Consider the following 22,598-nt stretch of genomic DNA (forward strand, 5'->3'; position numbering starts at 1 on the left):
ATATAATGTACAATAAATAGTACAATTAATAATATAATATATTTCTATATAAAAAAAAGTATAAGCAGAATAACTAATTATAATCAATTCCATCAATTCCTTATAACGTGATCATACTAATTTCTTTTAACAAACTATAAGTCATCTAATCACACAAAACAGGTACACATTCTACACTCCAATAGTTATTGATCGAAATAATAAGCCATAAAAGGCCTGTAAAGTACCTAAACTTAGTCAATTAGAGATTAGAGTATTATAAAATATTCTATCAATTGGAACTTTAATTTTTCTCAATTTTATCTTAAAATTACATTACACAATATTCAAATTATTCAATGTTTCATATAGAAGCATTTAAAACATACTTATAATAACTTATACTAGTATTCACACACTGTTGCATGTTAGTAACTTGAACAATTTTATAATTATTCCTTGGCAATGTTGTTAAAATATATGAAAAATTTTTATGTAACCCAAGCTATTATGACCTTGAAACCTAAAGTTTGGAATATTAGTATACGCATATATACAAATCACAATCGGCCCTTACTTCTTAGAAGCGTCACACGATAGCTGATAATTATTAAGTTCGTTTATAGAAGAAATGTTAATATTTAATATTACTATCAATAATATAATATATTTCGAAGAAATAAACTACAGTACCCCAGCGATCAAATATCAATAGTATAAAACTAATCAAGACTTTTAACTACATGCAGAATATCAATAGTATATATTTTTTGGTAATTATTAAACACAATATATATTATTTTATTATTGTCAGGGCATTTATTAAGCAGAGAAGGATGATAGAGGTCAGAAAACCAAGAGAACCAGGGCATGTTTCAACAGATATACGAATGGAACTGTAAAATATAAGATAGATCGAGAATAGATCCATGGCTGTTCAATATAATTTTTATTTTTTTGTAAGAATACAAAGTAGACAAAGGCTTCAGAGACATAAGGCGAGCGGAGGATAGAATTAGAAGTGTAAGAAAGGTCACTATTATCATTAGACCAAGCAATATTAGGTAAGTTGAAGCCGTCTGGAAAATATAGGTGTGATTAGGGTATTGATGTAGAACTAACTCAACGGATGACATAATATATCGTTCATAAAAATCGTGTTGGCTGTTGGGAGGGAAGTAGAAACCCTAATAATTTATTTGGAAGAGTTTATTAAAAATGCAATAAAAATATGTTCAACATTTATATTCGGAGTGGAAACTAACGTTGAGATTATACCTTATTTAACACCAATCAAAACACCAATGCCCCTATTAAAATTACTAGTACTTAAACATCTATCAAACCTAAAATACTATAATTAAATTGACTAAACTCGTTGACATATATATTATCAGCCAAGATATAGATATGCGATATATATGTGCGTTTGTGTATACGTGTGTTTATATATATTATAGTGGTGAACACGTGTATTAAGTACACACAAATAGAATACAATATATAAACGCAAGACAATTGAATCGCACAGCAGTTAAGATAACCTTAACAAACACCACGTCAGAACTGAATAACTGATATTGGATCTGTTGATGATACGAGTACCCGTACTTACTACTTAACAACCAATAGGTGAAATACTAAAAAAAAATTAATTATTTAACTTTAATTCGTCATATATTTAAAATATATTATCCAAAAAAATAATATTATCAGCACTAATATAATTTGGTAACTCATCAATTTCAAAGTTCACCGATTTCTTTGAACACCTTTATCAGTCACCTCCGTTCTTATACCAAGTTGATGTACTTACTAAACATTTTCATTTTTAAATTATTCACATATTCTAAGTCTTAATTTTATTCTGATATTGAAAATATATTAATAATGTTAATATTATTTTGAATATCAGAAAATTAAGAATTTTTCATTCTTTTTTTATTGTTTTTTTTTTTTTTTTGGACAATAATAAAATTACTACAATTTTTTTTATTTGTTTCAACAATTTTAAAAATAGACTTATCATTTTTAGATGCAATTCATCAAGGCGCATAATAATTTAATTACTTTGTTCAACAGTTGTTACTCGTTTTTGATTTTATTTCAACGGTAAGGATTTTAGATTAATAAATAATGAAATTAGTATAGAATATATATTAGAAATCTATTAACTTTCAATTGTATTATTATTTATACATTTTTTTAAAGTAATCGAGAAAAGTACACAATGAAATATGTTACGTTATGAATGTATGATTATAAGAATTGTTGGAAACCTAACAGTAAATTTAATTGTAAACATCATTCAAGAAACGAGTAATTATAAAATATATCTAATTTCATTAAAATAGGATTTTAGGTTCTACAAACAACTTCAAACCAACACGTATCTTATTCTCGCATTCAAGTATTTTGTAATCACCATGACAAAATATATTTCAAACTAGTAACCACTATAGCTGAAGTTATAGCATATAATTAGCCTGCTATCATTGTTCTACCTCCATAAATTAAAATTGCTGTTTATAAATCAGTATAGATTAGTAGAGTATAGTAAGGACACTAAGGACACAACCTGAGGGCTACGTAAATTGGGTTCACGATAATTTGTGTTCATTTTGAAAGCGGTAAGTTGAGTCCCGGGTATAAAAAGGTAAGTAGGTAAATTGGGTCTCGGCTAAAAACCATTGGTGGAACAAGGTCTAAAATATTAAAACTTAAATATTTAATATTTATATAATTTACTTTTGAATAATTCTGTTACAATAATACATCATAATTGCATATAATAATGGCACACCACCCGGACACCAATTAAAATTTGTTATATGTTAATCATTTAAGTTTTTACCTGGTTGGTTCTTCCCTCAAGTCAATCAATCCACTGCACTAAAGATCATCCATTATGCTTATTGTAGGTACATTTTTTTTTTGTATAGGTTGTATAAATTCTAGCATAAAAATAAAAAAATAAAAAAAGTTTGTACCTAAAACATTATAATATTTATACGCACTAACATTTTTTGCCAGGACTCAAATTTTTAATTATTTATATATTTATATACCATATATTAATTATTTAGAACATGATATTATAAAAACTAAATTTATTTTAATTTATATATTTTTTTCCCGAGACTCAAGTTATATACTAATTTTTTTTTCTTCAGGATATTTACCGAGATAATTTAATTTGGGACCAAATTTACCAATTCCGGTTAAAAGAACTGCCTAAAAACATTAAATTTCTAAACTTAGAGTCGTTGTACAATAGCTAAAATTCCTATTAAAAACGTTTTAACTAACATTTCCTATTCAAATATTTAAATTCCAAATGTTCTTGTCGTAACAAAAATAACTTAGCTAAAATGTCATAAAAACTGCATGGTCACCAGATCCATTAACTTAAAAGTTAATTCATTTTTACTTTTCTAGATAAACAGGGCGATTCTTTTATTAAACAACACTCATAATTTCAAAAAGTATTAATGTTTTTGAAAATATTTTTTTACATAATTTCAAATTGTTAAAAACACAACGTTTTTATTAAAAAATTATATTTTTAAATATTTTTTATCTTTATAATTGTATAAGATTTTTACTTTTTGAATGACAAAATAAATTTTTAATTTCATATTCCAAAGCAGAATAATTTTTTGAGTATTTTGATACATAAAAATGGAATTTAGGGCGAGTAGTTTATGAGTTATACATATTTAAAGTTTAGTTGCGCGGAGTGGAGTAGTACGGAGTTACCCCGCAAAATGTTTGTCCACTACTCCGCTTGTCTAAACTTTAAATAAGTATAATTCATAAACTACTCACCCTAAATTCGAATTTCATGCATCAAAATTCTCAAAAAATTATTCTGCTTTGGAATATGAAATTAAAAATCTATGTTGTCATTCAAAAAGTAAAAAACTTAAACAATTATAAAGATAAAAAATATTTAAAAATATAATTGTTTAATAAAAACGTTGTGTTTTTAACAATTTGAAATTATGTAAAAAAATATTTTCAAAAACATTAATACTTTTGAAAATAATGAGTGTTGTTTGATAAAAAAATCATCCTGTATATGCATAGAATCTTTTAAACAAAGTTGGAATATATATATATATATATATATATCTTCTTCGTTAAACATAAAAAAGACCACCAACAACATAAAAGTTCTATTACTGTGTGTCAGACGTCAGTCTTTTATCGTATACTCCAAAATAGTTTCAATTATAACATTAATATCTCAATACCTATTAAGGTAAATATTAATTATTCATCCGTGGGTTGGATAGTAAATCGAAAATCGATAATAAATAATAAAATACTCTTTTTATGACTGTTTAGTAAAATTAATAAGTTCGTAATATTATGTAATATCACTAATATTTTGTTCTGATAATATTATCTGACTTGGAAATACTGTGAGTACTTACATAAAACCTAGCCAAGTCCGTTTGATAATATTTCTATATCACATATATAATCTATTAATGTTGTATTTTTCTTTCTATCGTACAACATCTTACAATCATGAGGATCAGATAACCAGCCATATTGTTGTTATTTTTAAATCATAGAAGAGTGAGAAATATTTCTTACTTTATCGAAACGTTTACTGGACTGAATTTTCTATAATACATCGTATTACTCAATGTATAATTATTGTACTTAGATTCAATAATATTTACAGCATAGTGATTGTAATGTGTACAGAATACTTTCAATATATTTTATACACGGATGATAATTTATTTATTATTAAAAACCACCTCAAATCATACAAAAACACAAGAATAGTTGACTTTTGATTGAGATTGTTCGCGCATATTTCTATATCAATAAATAACAATTCATAATGTATTATTATTAACTAAATTTATGGTTGTAGTTAACTATTTGAATAGTTAATGAAACAGAATAAGCCTTTGGAGTAATTATTGTTTTTATCACTCTATATAATGTTTTTGTGTCATTTTGTTAAAATTAAAAAAAAAAAAAACATTTACAACACATGATATTTATTTTTTAAGATCAATAAACACACTTATTACTTATTAGTTTCCAAATTCACATCTACTCAAATATAGTTCATTTAAATTTTGATTTATCGCAGAAATAAATAAAAAGTAGGTAATTAGGTTGTTCAGAACCTATTGCGTCCGCCTATTTTAGTACGATTAGCAATATCATTTCAGACCGGATCCCCTTCCGCCACTTGCTACGACAACTGACCCGGTCGTGCTTACCAGTGTATTATATGAACGACAAGTCGTCGTCGGGCTGCCGTCGTTCGCGTGATTGGTCGGCGAGGAATGATTTTCGTTTACGTGCGTGTAAAACACGTCGCCTATTCTGAAGTGCGTCTTACGGGTGATCCGTATAGTCGTATGGCGGCTGTTTCAACATAATATTATGCCCTATTACACGGGTGCAATGGTTTGCATAAAATACACACGCGCGGGCGTGCCGTACGGACATTTTTATTGTATTTTATTTTGATATTAAACGCACGCGGGTGCAGAACGGTCGTAGTAAGTTATTCGTATCAGCCAAATGTCGTCAGGCCCTAGTGCGCCGATCGTCGTTTTTTGTTATTTGTTATTTTAACACATTGAAGCACACGGGTGCAAATTGTTGTGTACGCAAACCCCGGATTAAGACCTTCAGGGGCCCAGAGGCTAATACATAGTTTTGGGCCCCCATCAATGAAAACAATTCTTTAAAATTATAAAACTATTAATAAAACAAATTTAAATCTTTGTATTTAAGTATGATGACGAGGATATAATACATATCTAAAAATAACACGAAATGAATAAGTTTTCTTCTTGCTTTTTGTGTAACAAATGCTTCTAAAGTTTTATCAAAGCTTAAATTTTGCAGAACATAATTTTCTGTAAATAAAATCATTAATGATAACAAATTATCTTGTATTTTTGAAGATATATTTTTATTTTGAATTCTGGCCAACTTCAAAAATACTCTCTCTGCAGACCTGCAGTACAATTAACAACAGGGCTGGTAAGACAAAATCTTAGAGAAATATTAATGTGATTTATAGTGAGTGCACGACAAGCCTCAGAATAAAAACGGTCGACGTTGGATGTATTGCGGATTTAAACCATACGATAATCGGGAGCGGTCGGCGGTCGCGGTAACGCAATTTAATTTTATAGTACGCGTTTTATGTGCAAATTGTATTATTATTGTTGCCAGTGTAATTGATAATATTAATGTTATTATATTTTGCTGATATGGCGTACATTTTTTTTTTTTTTACATTACATACCTAGTAGTTTTATTTTGTATAGCAGGTGGACGCTAACATTATTCCCCCATAATATAATATAGTATAATATAGTTGTTCCATATATTAATAATATATGGTACACTTATTTTATTATTTTATTCCATATCGATGTGTATTTTTTAATATTGTACTTATTACCATTATTATTTTCGATTGACTTGGTTTGTTATTTCACGATAAAACTTAAGTAGTTGGTAATTTAAGGATATTTATCAATTTTAAGTCATAAGACTTATTACTTCAATTTGGAAATCACAAATATTTATATTATTAAAAGTGAGTTTAGATTTACACAGAATTTGATAATAGTATTAATATAGGTACGGATTAAAAAAGGAAAAAGGATGTTATTCATTTCATAGTAGGTCATAATAATTAATATGCAACAATTAATTTGAATCCAAATAAATAATGTTAATATGATACAATGTTCAAATGTGTAATACATTGTAAGTTGTATATATGTTTTTACACATTGTATTTGTTTAAATCACAATTCATTAGTTTTATTAAACAAATTATTGTTTGATAAAATTCCCTATACGGTTATAATATTTTTACTCTCGTAATAACTACATTTTAATTGAAAAAAATAAAATATGTGTTTAAGATGCATTGAATAATTAATCGTTTTGTATTTTTTTTAAATAATTATTATAATAAATAATTTATACAAAAAAAAAAAAATACGTAATTTATTTGTGAATGTAATATTTTAGTAATGACAGATGAACGTATTTAAATGTAAATGTGCAATTTGATGAATCAACAAAAACAATTTTTCATTTTCGGTTATTACCGAATAAATATGATTTGAAATGGAAATTAAGCGTCATATTCATATTAATATTAAATATTCAATTATTTTTTGAAAACCAACTAATATTATACGTATAAAAATTGAAAAAAATACTAGTGTTACATATTGTTATGACTGTTCTGACAAAATGATATAATATTATAATAAATCTTAATTTTTTATTATCCTATAAGTACACGTTTTTGTGGTTGTTATGTCCTCTATCAAAAATAAAAAAGTTCTATGCTCTAAGAACCAACGAATAAAATATTATTTAATAGCATGGACATAAAGCATATCAACACAAAATGTATTGGTTATTTGTGTAACGAATGTGTCTTATTCTAGGGTTGTGGAAGTTATCAGAATATCATTATAATATGGCATTGTCCTTATCGTATTTGTGTGTTAAACTTGATTTTTTGTTTTCTTATTCTGTAAACCAGTAAATTTATTATTGTTATCATAATATTATTACTAACTATAACTTTAAGATTATTTAAAGACATTAAATATGTAATCGACGAATTTATCAATTTATTTAAATCATGTTTATTGTAACAAATAAACTATTGGAACAATACGAATTATACGTGATGAATTAATAATTTATCTTCAGTGGACTACTGTGAAAATTACTTAGTGGGTTATTGAAGTAATTTTAATTAATTCAATTTTAATATACTAAATAAACTTTGTTGAACAACAAGACGTGGTGATCCATATCACGAAGAAAGTTATGTTATGAGAAGATCTATCTAACATTATAGTTTATGCAATTTGAGAGTTCTTGAACTAGGATTACAAGTAAATACATGTAATAGAGCGTCATTATTATGTTGTTTTTTATGTGTAATATAATATATTATATTTAAGAAGATAAACTACTTTAAACTCACGTAATTATTCCGAAACTCGTAAAAGTCTAACATATAATTGCAATTTCAGTCTATCAATATTTACACTAAAAATATTGTCTTGATAAATTTATAAATTTATGCTTATCAGATAAGCATTTTTTAAAAACATCACGTACCTTCCTGTTGAGCCCAGTAAGCCAACGAGTCAACTCTAGATGCAAAACTGGAATAACAATTTTCGAACTTTCCGTTGCCGTCCAATCCAACTGTTTCGAAATTGGCTTTTACACCACATAACAATGCGGTAGCACATGCTGACGATTCACCGATTTGAGCATTTAAATTGTAGGTCTGAAAAATAAATTAGGTATGATTTATATTATTATAGGTTAATGATTAATGAAATTATTATATAAGTAATTAGGATGGTAAGACGGCTATTATATAAGAGGGTTTTACCAATGATACTTGACGGAAGTGAGTGGTAAAATGTTGTTTTGCCCACTGCTTTGAATTTAATTTTATTGTATTTTATAAGGTATCAAACTTTTTTTTTAAATCACTATACTTGTGCTTGAATATTATTTTTCTTTAAGCATTTTATGCGATTTACTAATTATTACTTATTAGGCATTACAGTTTAAAATATTTATATTTTATAGATCAGAGACAGTCAAACTTTTTTTGGCCGTGATCTACTAAAAATAAACTTCACCTTTGAGGATCGACTTCCATTGATCGATAATGTTGTTAACTACCACCATGATTAATTTTCGTGTACGTAGCCTAAAAATAAATTCTAACATGATCGACTTTGAAATCGTTTGTGATCGACCATTTGGCCGCTCCTGATATAGATAGTAGGTACACTTAAAGTTATGTTCATTATAATTTCAGCCTTCAAATACCGCCCTTCTAGTACTTGAAGCCCACACTTTCTTTATTTAGAATCTTATTTCGTCAATCAACACATCTTGGTTCTTATTATTTGGTGACATTTCAATATATCTTAAAACCTCAAAACATCCATATATATTCCGTGACTTTAAATTCGATGATTTTCCCTTTCAAATATTAATTTATAAGTTTCTCCGAATTGAAAAATATGTTTTCACTGCACAGTATTCATGAAATGTCTGCAGTATTTATTGATGCACTTCTCGGTGCTATTAGTAAATATTCTCTGCTTTCAATTTTCTTGTTAGGTTTTTCATGGTGTTAAAATAACTAATAATTAAAGTATTGTTTAGGTAACGAATAAACAAATTAAAATAGGGTATAATATTTTAAAGGATAGAAGGGTATAGTATTTTTTCTGACTAGACTTATAAAATATACTAAAATATTTATAATATTTTGTTACTCTCTCAGGTCCGCCAGTCTGGCATCCTAAATTAAACATTTTGAACTTAAACTTTTTCAACTAATTAGTACTTAATTTGTAACGCAAAAATCGCAATTTTTAACCCAAATATCACCCCTGAAATCGATATTTTCTATTTTTTGTGATGCTGAGCTGACTCACTTATTATACTAAATTTAATTAGTTGTATTTAGTTATATTTAATTGTATAATTAACTTACACCTGTATTGCGATTTTCTGTATTTTATTAATTTGTTCTTAATTTATTATGGTACAAAAACCACAGGTGCGGCAATAAGATGTACTTGTGTTTTAGTTATTACGTGTGTTTCCTTTTATTTTAAATTATTTATTTTATTTATCATTATATTATATATATTATATATTTTTAAATATATAGAAATATGAAGAAATGTAGAAATTATAGTCATATTTTTACTTATGTTTTAAAATTAAGTGGTAATCGTTATTTTGATTTCAACAGGTAAAACAGCCTAAATAAAATTAACAAATAAAAACTGGATAATAATATGTACTTAATAAAAACATGAAGCAGATAACGGCACACCACTATTGATGTGAGTATAATATTTGTATTTTTAGATTTATTTTTGAATATTTATCCAAAAATACGAAAATTAGGTATACCGACATCAATATAATATATATAATAATATAATAATATTATAATTTATTATTCAATGTTTAATTAATATACATAATTATTATATATTCTGTAAAGTATTTTATCTTATATTAATCGTTTTTATTTCGACTAATACAATTGACAGTTATACAGCATTATTTTTTATAATTTGTATCTTAATTTTAATATTTTCTTGAACTCTGGCCATTTTGGGCTGCCTTTAATTTAGTCGACCCAAAATGGTACTCTAATTTTTCTAATAACTATTCACACATTTTAGTTTTTATTATTAAGACAATAATAATTATAAAAACCAATACACTTACAATGTTGTAATTACATTTAGTATACTCAGCCCAACACCACTAAAAAAATAACATTTTTTTTTTTTTTTTGAGGGGGGAGACTTAGATTACAAATTGTTACAATTTAAGTACTAATTATCTAAAAAGATTTGAGTTCTAAATTTTGAATTCAGGGTGCCAGGTTGGTGGACTTTCCTCCCTTACCGTAAAAAAACATACTGCAAATGAATAAATTAGATAATACATTTTTAAAACAATGTAGATTTTCTGCGATTACGCGGTAAAACCAATACATACTCGTATAGTGTTAATATATCTTTTATTTATAGCATGCATTGAATATATGAATATTTAATATTAAAATTATTTATGAAATATAAATATGTTAGATATTGATATATTTGTGTAACACCTTATATGTATTAATAAACAGTAATATTAATTATTTTTTGTTATACAAAGTTAGATCTTAATGCATCAAAAATTGTATAATTACACTAACATGTAATATTTTAAATTCATATCTTATTTAAACAATAAAGTTGTTATATTTTATTGTAAATCATATTTTTATGCTAAGTATTTTATTTTAAATTTTAATAATTGATTATTTAATTTTTTTACAAAATACTTAGCTAATATAAATTCACTAAACGTTGCTGCAACAGCAATTTGATTGATTGTAGATTTATGCATTATTCGTTGTGTACATAATAAAATAAGTTATACAAGATTTTAATAATATTTCAAAGACTTTCTGTGTTTATTTATTTACAATACTAGAGAAAGACTAAATATTTATCACTTAACTTTATACTCAGACTAAATTAACAAAATATGTAAGTATACAAAATAATTAAAACTTGAACATGAAATTCGATACAGTGAGTTTGTAGAAATACGTTTATTAAATTTACAGTGAGCTTTATATGCAATACATATACACTATACATAAATATTTCATAATTACTAATAGGGTATTCTTAAAGCTAATAGCGTATAAAAACTGTTTTAAGATTGATAACTAGCTATGTGTGTATATATATATGTTATATACTGGCTTAAATTATCTCATCATTTCTTATTTAATCCAAAAAGGTTTAACGATTTCACCTCATAACATCATATTAATTTTATAGCAAATGAGTGTTGACTTCGCTACTGCCAATTACAATACAATTTATAATTAAATCGGTTTTATGGATTAAATTTACCTGTAATTAGTGGTTCCCATATTAAAAGATGATGGACAAATAAGTATGATATGTTTATAATTAATCTTAGATTTTAATAGTTAGTTCTTACTGATAAGTTTAAGTACTTACAATAAAGTAAGTATCATTCATAATCGGATAATAATAATATTAAAAGAAACTAATAAATAATATGATTAAGCCCAAAAAATAAAAATAATATTTTCTATGAAAAAATGCTCGATTAAATTATATAGATTACTCGCATACATTTTTTTGTTATACAATTTAAAAGCTAGTTTTTTGTTTTTAATAAAATTCATTTGAGCTACTTGAGTACTTATTGAATATCTAGAGGTGATAGAATAAAGTTAGTTGTATCTATAATTGTATAATTTAAATACTACCAATGGCCAATATTTTAAATTATAACATTTTATGGTTGAAACTAATTTAATTGACTGTCATATTTTGATATGAGATCGATTTATTTTTATGAAAAAATAAGGTCGTTTAAAATTACTTATATTGTCAAAATAAATACTTATATTTTAACAACTAATACTAATATTTTATAAATGTATTAAGTTGTTGGTTTACTGATCAGTTTTCAATATTAATACTACATAATTAAGAAAAACCTTTTTTTAATTTAAAAAATTTAAAAATATTGTGTAATAATTGGACATTTTTACTAATTGTAATTTATGTATGAATTCAAATTTATTATTAAACGAAGGTTTGTTTTTATAATATTATTGGCTTGTATAATAACAATCATTTAAAAATTTAAAAATAACTATATTAAAACTCCTAATAAGTAATAATATTACAAAATGTTTCTATGGTCAACTTAATTTTTAAACCTAGTGTAATTTGAGCTGCTAGATAATCGTTTAATTTATCAATTGTTTTTAAATTTAATTATAGTTATTATTAAATTAGTTGTATAGTGTCAATAGTTGACTTAAAAAATATTTTAATAAAATAAACAGCTTTATTCAATAAAATATACAAGTTGGCTTCGATATAAATTGAATTTAAATAGAGAACCCAAACTAGCATATGAGCTTATAATGAACAATATATTAATCTAGGCATTTATATGCTTTGTTTTAAAATTATGTTATGGTTATTTACGAAACGGTGCTGTTATTGAAACTCACATAAATATTAAAGCTTAATTATTTATCAGCAAATCATTTTTAAATAAGAAATATAATATTATGTAATTGTTAAGAGTTTAAGACACATTTGCTTGTATTAAACCTTAGTGAATTAATAAATCCCTGAATACAAAGTTAATTTAAACTAAAAATGGATTGTAATTTTATGTAACTTGAATGAGATAATAATAATACGTCATAGGAAGGTTGATTAATTTAAATTTTATATTCAAAACTTAACTCATAGATCCTTATATCACATTATTTATTATGCTTTGTTATATATAAATATATAGTTTTTATTCAAATAACTGAAAAATAATATCCATTACTATTATTGTTCCTAGAATAAAAATTGATCTTATATTTACCCACTATTGTTTTATTTTAATATGAGCAGTTGTTATCTAAAATTTTAAACCAATCAAAAATAAATGGCTTCTTTCAGATTCTGAGTGGAATTTGATTAAAAAGTGCTAGATTACACTCTTTTAAAATTGTTGATGAGTTTCTTACGCGTAGAAAAACTGTTGGGGAAATTGAAAAACTTAAGGTTTAACATGATGTATCATTTAGATACGATTTAAAAAATTTAAATTCCTATAAATTATTTTAATATTGAAACACTTCTCTACCAAAATAATAATACTCACAAAAAAAAAAATAGGTAATTGTAAATAAGGAAGTATTATTTTCATTTTTGCTCTATCAAAATATTAATAAACAGATCAAAAAATACGAGTAATTCGTTTTAAATTTTGAAAAATAAAATTTATATCAATAAATTATGTATTAAATAATTATTAAGTTTTAAAAATATATTTTTTTCATAAAAAAATGAATAAATAAAATAAAGAAATTGAAGCATTAAAAAAATGTCAATATGAAACCATTTTTTTATTTGTTAAATACTAATAATATGTCATACTATAACTAATGATGTGAGTACATGACATATTATTGTAAAATCTGTTCATTATTATTTAATATAATAAAATTATATTAATTATAAATCATAAATTCAATATATTATTTAAACCTATTAAGTATATAGGAAGTAGGTAGTATTATTATTATTTATTAACAATATACCTACTATATTTGTTAAAATTAAATTTTAAATTTTACAGTACAAAAAATATGTACATGACATTAAATAGAATTTAAAAAATTCAAATATTTAAAATTATGGTATTTAATAATAGTTATGGATTCTAGCTGTATTTTTATCAAACGTCTATCATCGATTGATATACATTTTTTTTCACGACCACTAGTCCCCTAAAAAAGATACTAATTTTATACTACATTTACTTTACTTAGAGTGAGAGAGGGAGAGAGAGAGAGAGAGAAAGTGAGATCCTCTTCGTCATCTGATGGAAGAGTTACGACGACACGGTATCCGCCGGGCGCGGTATTCACGTACCGGACGAGACGTAAGTTGATTGTTTCTGTCATTCGATTCACTGAATAATAACTCGAATGCGACTTATTATTCAGAATATGACTCACAATCTTCAAGATCTTTATTAATACAATTGATTTTACTTTTTCTGGTTTAATTTATCAGTATGCCCATGTTTAACTCATATTACACTGTATGCCTAATCATTAAACCGAGAGACTTTGAATACTATTTATTTATTAATCAATATTGCGTTACTTCCATACACTTTTGATACTGCCGCGCAGAGCGAAGTACGTCTGTACATAATACATAAACATTAAAATAAGGAATTCGCATAAATTTAGTTACAAAGAAAAATGGTAGAATTCTCGGAGGATCACTATATATATACAAATTGTTGTTAAAAATTATTTTATTACATTTGAAATAAATTTGAAGAGATTAGGCTTGAGTAATTTATCAAATAATTGTCGTTTTAATTTTAACGAAGACAAGTTAAAAAAAAAAGAATAGTAAAATCATCTAAAAATTAACTAAAAATCTAATCTGATTATTACTTAAAGACCGAAGTAACATTACACATTGAACGGGTTAAATTCTGAAAAATAATCAATATCAATACATCTACGAAACACGAAAGACCAATGCATTTTATATTGAATAAGTAGGTACCTCATCTCTATATAATGTTATAATGACGAGTTTTACGTGTTTTTTAATTATTGCATACATTTATTAATTTAAAACTATATGTTATTATCAACGTAGTATATTAAAGTATTGCACGAATAGTCATGTCAAAAGCACTCATAAATGCAAAAAAAAGGGCGTACACATTGGTTTAACGAAGACTGACCGGTACAACAAGTACAACTATATAAATTTAATTAAATCCGCTGTCAAAATGGTGGAGTTTTATGTGGCTATTAAGCCGGGCACATCAGTGCCCAGGGCGAAACTATGACGTCACAAATTAATTTTCCACTACTTTTTTTGGAAACCACTTAAATTGTTTAATAGATTAGGGAAGCGGATCAAAGAAAAATCGCATGGCCTATGCCATTCGGGAAATTATGTCTCCACCATGGACTTGGCCCGCTCGGCCTTATCATAGTTTTGACATTCACTGAGTGGTAGAAGTCCTTTTTACTGATAAAAATAAAATCATAGATTTTTTTTTACAAGTTAAGCTCTGACAGGTGGTTATAACCCAGTTCGCCTGTCGATTCGTATTATCAGGCACGTGTTCGCGATTTTAGTACTCATAGTATGACGTAAATTACTTAAAAGTATACTCGAGGGAATTCAAAAATATTTGATCAATTTTATATATTATATTATGTTGTATATGTGTGTTTTTGCCACTCGAAGTATGTTTTTTTATGTATAAAACTTTTCATATGCTGCTTTTTGCCATTTTTTAATTTTTCACAGTTATATACTAGCATAATTATCTATTACATGTCAGCTTGGGTCTTCAAACAATATTTGTTGCACAATCCACGAACTTGGCGGACCCAGTTAGTCAGAATCCTACTTGTATGCTGATCATCGCGAATGAACGCTGCACGAGCACGTTAGACGTCAGGAGGTATACTTTCGATCTACAACCTTCCGCTACCTCTATTTCCGGAGTTATTTATTGTGCGGGTCTGACCGGTGACATGCATCAGTTGCATAAGGCACATCGTATGCAGGCATGCCCAATCGATCTATTCTTAGTGACCATATTATAAGTGCATTCGGTAAAAACGATAAATGATTATTATATGGCAATGTTGTTATGCACGTGATAATATCAAATGTGAATAGACGTCAACGTACGCTGTTTGGATTTCTACCGCACTAATGGTCATCTCCACGGGTCTCTATGCCACTCTGGAATTTCCCCAATGCCACCTGATAAAAACGCTGGGTTTTTTCAAGCACTACCAGACGCCATCACATTACTGACGAGACCTATAAATACGAGTATGGATCACAAATCCGATTAGTATACGCTCAGTTCTATAAGAGTCAATAGCTAATACTATCGAACAATTAATAAACGCAACAGAACATAATTATTACAGTTCACTACGATTCGAAGAGCTATAGTTCGATAGGAATACTGTGTATCTCGGACGAGATTAGTGGCACGAGTAGAAACGTCTACTTTTCAATCCGTATAAATAGCTCTGCTTGATCAGGTGTCTTTGTGTAGATCGGATTGGTAAGCCATCACACTAATATCATCGTAAAAGAATCAGATCTCAATAAAAAAAAAAAAAAATGTACTTAATTAAATTATTTTCTACCTACTTTTTATTTTTTTTTCATTTAACTCTGATCCTTTTTTATCGATAAAAGTGCTGGCATCCACTGTTTCGCACAATAATCAGTTCAATTTATTACAGTTTAACCACGTATCACTGCACTTGGGTCGACTCAACGAGTGCCTTTTTATCGGCACCACAGCGCGGCTATCAACCTGTTGTACAATTTGATCACAGGTTACAAACTGTGCACGGACGAATATTATTGTTTGTAGCCGTAGGCTGCCTACGCGAAAACACGGATTTATTGTTTCTTTTATACTTTCCCTTTCGCCACTACCGTCCGGCGCAAAACAATGGATGTACACACATACACACACTCGCGCCCACACACACTCACACACACATACATATATATAGTATAATATTTACAACGGAAGAATAATAATTTAGTAGTTGGTCAGTGAAAAAAATAAAATAAAATAAAAACCTATATACAGTAACCACCCTGCGGATGTGCGTTTTAATATACTGAAAGAGGAAATGAAACCTTGGCAAATGTCCTGTAAGAGATTAATCGGACAATACGCGGTGGTGGCGGAGAAGCGAACACGACGAGAGAGGATAACACGAATTTCTTTTTATTTTTTTTTTATTTTTTTACCGTCCGTTTTAGTATTGTTGCTACGACCACAACCACCGTGTTTCATCGTCCACTCGCGAACGAGATTTTTTTTATTTATTTATTTTGAGCTCGGACCGTAATTAAGAGTAATTTTTCGTCCGCTTCCAACGCTTTTACATCCTATATCGGCGCACGCAGTAAAAATGAGTGGGCGTGTGTAGTGTGCGCAGTAATATAACAGCGTTGTAATAATGTCGGCCGAAGAAAAATAAATAATCAAAACGTACGTCGAAAGCGGCCTACACTAACACTAACAATCGGTTAATGTCGGATGCCGGGCAGTGGGGTAACGGGTAATGGAGTAAGCGAAAGGTCCAAAACGTACACATCGTACCCAATACATTATATATAATTAGGAAATACGTTTAAAAACATCATAACATTCATAACAGTGGTTTTATGGAATTACACATTTGAAACCGTTCATATGCAACGACTAGTAATTCATATGGTTGCCCATATACCTTCTATCTGTAATAATCATATTATTATTATTATCAACGTAACCCGCCAAACTCTACGATAGCATTATAGTGTATTATACTATTATAGTCATATTAATATTGATAGTTTCTCTAATTCGACATCGTTTTTAGAAGACGAGAGTAAGCTACGTCAGCAGCTGGGTATTATGATATTTTGAAAATAACCTCCATGGCATTAATCAAACTGATATCGTTGACCCATTTAGTCCGCACACTTTGCGACCGCGAAAACACAATCCTTAATCCGTAATTTTGCTAGACAGATAGTATGAAATTGAATTAATGCGAAGATTAACCAGCGAAATCAACAGCGGAATAAATGTATAAGCCTTTTATCAAGTGAAGAATATTTAGATGGAATCGATAAATCTCTGATCATATTTACACAATAATTTTAATTTATTATCATTGTAGAGAATCATCTAGTTTTTTTTCTGAATACAAATTACTGTAAACATATTTAAATAATCTCCGTATAAATAGGAAAATTAGTTTTATAATTAATTGCTTTTAATTGTATTATTTGTATATATTTGTAGATATTATATATATACAGGGTGATTCTTTTATCAAGCCAAAAATTGTTGGTTTTATGCTTTTCTAAAACTATGTAAAATTTTATTTTTTTTACTCTTATATTTAATAGTGAAAACACTATCGACTTTTGATTTTCAAATGGCAACCTGTATTTAAAATGACATAAAATAATAGGGATATTTTTTTTTATAAATTCTAACGTTCAAATTATTGTTTTTCGTTAATTCATTAGCGAGATATAGCTTTTGAAAGTTAAGCGATTTTAGGTTTTTATAATACTTCTTATTTCTGAAGACCAGTAGTCACATGGGTAATAAATAATAATAATAGGTACATATTTTCACATGTAATAAACTCGTTATTGACTATCGTTCAACGCAATAATAATAATGAACTTTGTACCTGTACCTGTTGGTTGAGTTGGGGGTAGTCGTCCAAAGGTCTACCACTCTATCATTTTTCGGACAAGTGCTTATCACTCTAAATAAATGGATACATTTTGTTTGTAAAGACTGCGGTATAAGTAAAAAATGTGGACTAAGATATACATTATAATGTAATTATACCTTACACCTTTAGATGGTTCGTAGTAAACGCAGAGAATAATATGGCGTAGAGAGGGATAACAAATATCAAAGACGGTTGTGCATTGTGCACGTTTTTCTGAACAATATAATCCTTACATATTATATCATAATTCGATCAATTAAACAGCAGCATTCTATTTATAGAATAAAATATTTAAATAGTTCAATCTACAACCATCGCCGTAATTAGGGGGGCTTAATCCCCCTGTATTTGTATTTGGCCCCCTTATAAGGTTTTACTTTTTAGCCTAAATAATCCTTCAAATTATTTTAACTTTGATTTTCTAGGACTCTAGCCACTGTAACTATTAAATCCTAGTTACACCCATGGTCTAGGTTAACCTAGTTCTAAGTATTATCGTTCTGTATTTCTTTAGTGATTAATTTGTATAATTTATTAAAGTATAATTCTGTGTGATAAAGTAAAAACAATAAAATACTATTAACAGTTAACATTATAAGTTATAAGTATGAAAGTAATGAAAGATATTAATTGTCTTCAAAAGGATGTAGAACATGTCTTGCAAGAAATTTAATTACAAGATAATTAATACAATGAATTATAATGAATTTTGGTCACTGTTTACTATGCTCGTTCTACGTCTAGTTTGCGTGAAACTTCCAAAATCATGCAGATTTTTATACAAATATTGAAATATGGAAAGAAAGAAAATGCTAGACAAGAGTGATCTGGATACCGATTTTTATATAACCTATACAATATACATATATTTTAATATAACATTTTATGTATAAGACAATTTTTTCAAAGATATCTGTTCTTATGATATATGTTGAAATATTGTTCTACATCATTTATATATGTTTTATACACATATGTAAAGATTAAAAATAATAATTTATATAAACCTTGATGCTACTCTGCAATTTTTTTTGTACTCAAGACCAAAGCATATTGCACTGAGTTTTTTGGAATTAGTTAGGATTCATGTAGATAGATTTCAGTTAATTTTTGGAATAAGGTATATTTATAAATTCAATGATTGGGCAATACAACACATGATTAGTTAAGTATACATATAATTAATATTTGTTAAACACATTTATGCTTTAAGCAATAACACCTTATTTTAAGTCATAAGGGCCCGATTTTTTATATAATGTATATTTTTTACACTTAAATAATTCTAATAAAATATAATATGATTAACATTTTCTAATAGATTCTATTTGTATAGCTAATATAATCTTATTGCATTTTTTAGTAAAATTTAATATAAGTTCAAAATCTTATTGATAGTTACAATACCTATTGGATATGTTTAATATTTTATAAACATTAAATAAAATAATTTTAACTTAGCTTAGTTATACATTTATAAATTTATAATTCCTTTTATTAATGATATTTCAATTTTTTATTAAAAAATAGGAAAAAACATCAACCATTTACAAAAAAAAATGTTAATATTTTGCATATTACTAAGTAATAAATATAATTTTAATATTTAATATTAAAATTGGGTATATATATATATAAACAAGTACTTAGTGATAATCATAATATACCTGTGATAAGTTTTTTTTTTTTTATTTTAATTATTATTATTAAATACATAAGAGTTACCTATCATTTAAGTTTTAATGATTGATGTTGCTGTCTCATATTTAATTTAACTACATATGAAGTATTAAAATTACAGTACATTAGCACTTACAATATTTTTTTATCATTTTTAATTTTCTTTACATATTATTTATTAGTAGGTTACAGTTTTCCTCAGAAACATAGTTGGGCAAGCTTGATTATTTCACACTTCTTTGAAATTAACTAGATTATCTAAAAAAAATCAGTAAAAACCTAATAACTTGCCTGTAAAATTAAGTGATGTTACAGGTAAAAAATATTTATACACACCTATAATTGATGTTATCCCATGTTAAAACATTAAAATCCAATTAGCTGTATTTTTTAGTTTAAAAACTAAACTATTATTCTCAATTTGTCTGAATACAATTGTATATAATTTGTATATTCTTCGAATCATTTGTCCGTTGAATATTCTTAGTACATTTAATTATCTTAGAATATTAGTATGCAACAAATATTCTGGATTAATTGGAGCCAATAGCTGTATAGTTACAATGCAACTTGATTTTAAAACAAACTATGCATTATAAACTTATGAATAATGCATAATAGATCTATAATATTGCCAATTAATAAACATTTGAACAAAAATTGTATAGAACTGATAAAACTGAAATTAAAATTTTTTTTAAATACATTATTATTATTATTCATTATAATTTTAACAGCTTTTTACAAAATTAGTAAAACTTACCAATAAATTATTCCAAGTTCCTGATAGGTCGCCAAGTAATATTCACATGCGTAAGTACCAATTTAAATGAAACTTATGTTTAAATAAGTAGTTAAATAAAATACGTCATAAAAAACTACTTATGATTACCCATCATAATTATTATAATTTTTACTTATTTAACAACATTACATTAGATATAAATGTTTCAATATTTAATTATATCATGATTGTTGGCGTATGACGTCGTGTTTACTCTTTACGTTAGTAAAGAAGGTAATAAAATAATTGAATTTTTAAACACAGTAAAGACGACTTAAATTAAACTAAATGTCAAATGAATTTTATATTTTTTTTGTTTAAAAGTTATAGGAGATTATTTGGTATATTAGCATAGGCCAGAGCACTAATAAATAAACATTTGTATTATCTATTTTTATTGGGAATACCCAATGGTTTGATTCGATGAGAGTTTATCTGTGATTAAAGTTTTGTCATTTGTCACGTGTAGTGGTTTAAGAGGTATTTTCATATAATGATATTGTTATCATAATGAAACCACGATAATAAAAATCTAAAATGATGAGATCTGTTTCATCTGATTTATAATTATTCATAATTTGTGATATTACGAATAATATAGTGGCATAGTCCACAATAGTAGATAGTTCGTATTCCGCATTCGTATAGGTATTAGGTAGTAGGAGGTACAAATTAAACTACAAAGATATTAGTACCTTTGGTCGAACGATAACGATTTATAATTTGAACTACTGGTCTTTGCAAATAATAATCGTGTTCTAAACTATGTCTCACAGCCGTAATAACCTTGGGGATTAACACCTGAAAACCTCAAACCATCCAACTTTAAGCAGTTATAACTCGCGAACGGTTAAATGAATAATGATAATTTAAACGTTAGAATTCATAAAAATAATATCCCTACTATTTTATAACATTTTAAGTATAGGTTGCCATTTGAAAATCAAAAGTTGATTTCACTGTTAAATATAAAGGTGAAACAAATCAAAGTATTATATAGTTTAAGAAAAGTATGAAACTAAATATTTTGAAAATAATCAATACTTTTTGAAATAATGAGTGTTGTTTGATAAAAGAATCGCTCTGTATATATATTATTGTCCACGAATTAAAATAATATTACGATAATCCTGGAGATAAAGTATACCTAATCGGTATTTTATGATGGTTTATATCAAGGGTGACCAACATGAAAATTATCGTGATTCGTGAGCCACACAGATAAACACAACCATATCAAGAGCCAACATTTTTTATAAATAATAGTATATAATCTGATGAGTTTAATTATCATTAATAATTTATTTATATGGATTGCTATTAACACAGAATAGAATAATGGTATTATTTTGATCTTTTAGGTATTAATAGGAATGTCCTAGAATGAAAATAATACACACACACACACACACACATACTATAGGCAATGCGTATGATAAAAATAGTGTTTCTATATTTCGCTATTTATCGATTAGATTTTAGATTATTTATCTACTAAACGAAAGCGATAGTTGTTTCGGGTACAATGAAACAAAAAGTTTCGATTGGTTTTTGTTATATTTTAGGGTCCTGATTATTCTCCCAAAAGTCCCCGGTGATAACGCATGTGCTAAACTTTTAAGGGGTGTAAATTGCTCCAAAATTAGTTTTTTTTATAAATATCTCCTGAAATATCAACTTTACTAC

The 22,598-nt window shown here is 26.6% G+C and overlaps 1 protein-coding gene and 1 long non-coding RNA gene across 3 annotated transcripts in view; both read right to left on the bottom strand.

Annotated features, from left to right (window-relative positions):
* The window catches only part of LOC113553033 (alkaline phosphatase-like), a 212,595-nt gene that overhangs the window by 78,124 nt on the left and 111,873 nt on the right, over nucleotides 1-22,598 (bottom strand). For both annotated transcript variants that reach the window (XM_026956150.1, XM_026956149.1), the window contains exon 3: nucleotides 8,131-8,305. In XM_026956150.1, the coding sequence (XP_026811951.1) occupies nucleotides 8,131-8,305 (175 nt within the window). The remainder of the gene's footprint in view (nucleotides 1-8,130; nucleotides 8,306-22,598) is intronic.
* Nucleotides 20,281-21,048, bottom strand: LOC113553034. The gene is made up of 3 exons (XR_003405188.1): nucleotides 20,892-21,048; nucleotides 20,465-20,807; nucleotides 20,281-20,386 (listed from the first exon to the last, which is right to left on the bottom strand). It is a non-coding gene; the product is annotated as an uncharacterized LOC113553034 (long non-coding RNA).

This window comes from Rhopalosiphum maidis, chromosome 2 (genome assembly GCF_003676215.2).
Source record: "Rhopalosiphum maidis isolate BTI-1 chromosome 2, ASM367621v3, whole genome shotgun sequence".
Classification (NCBI taxonomy): Eukaryota; Metazoa; Arthropoda; class Insecta; order Hemiptera; family Aphididae; genus Rhopalosiphum; species Rhopalosiphum maidis.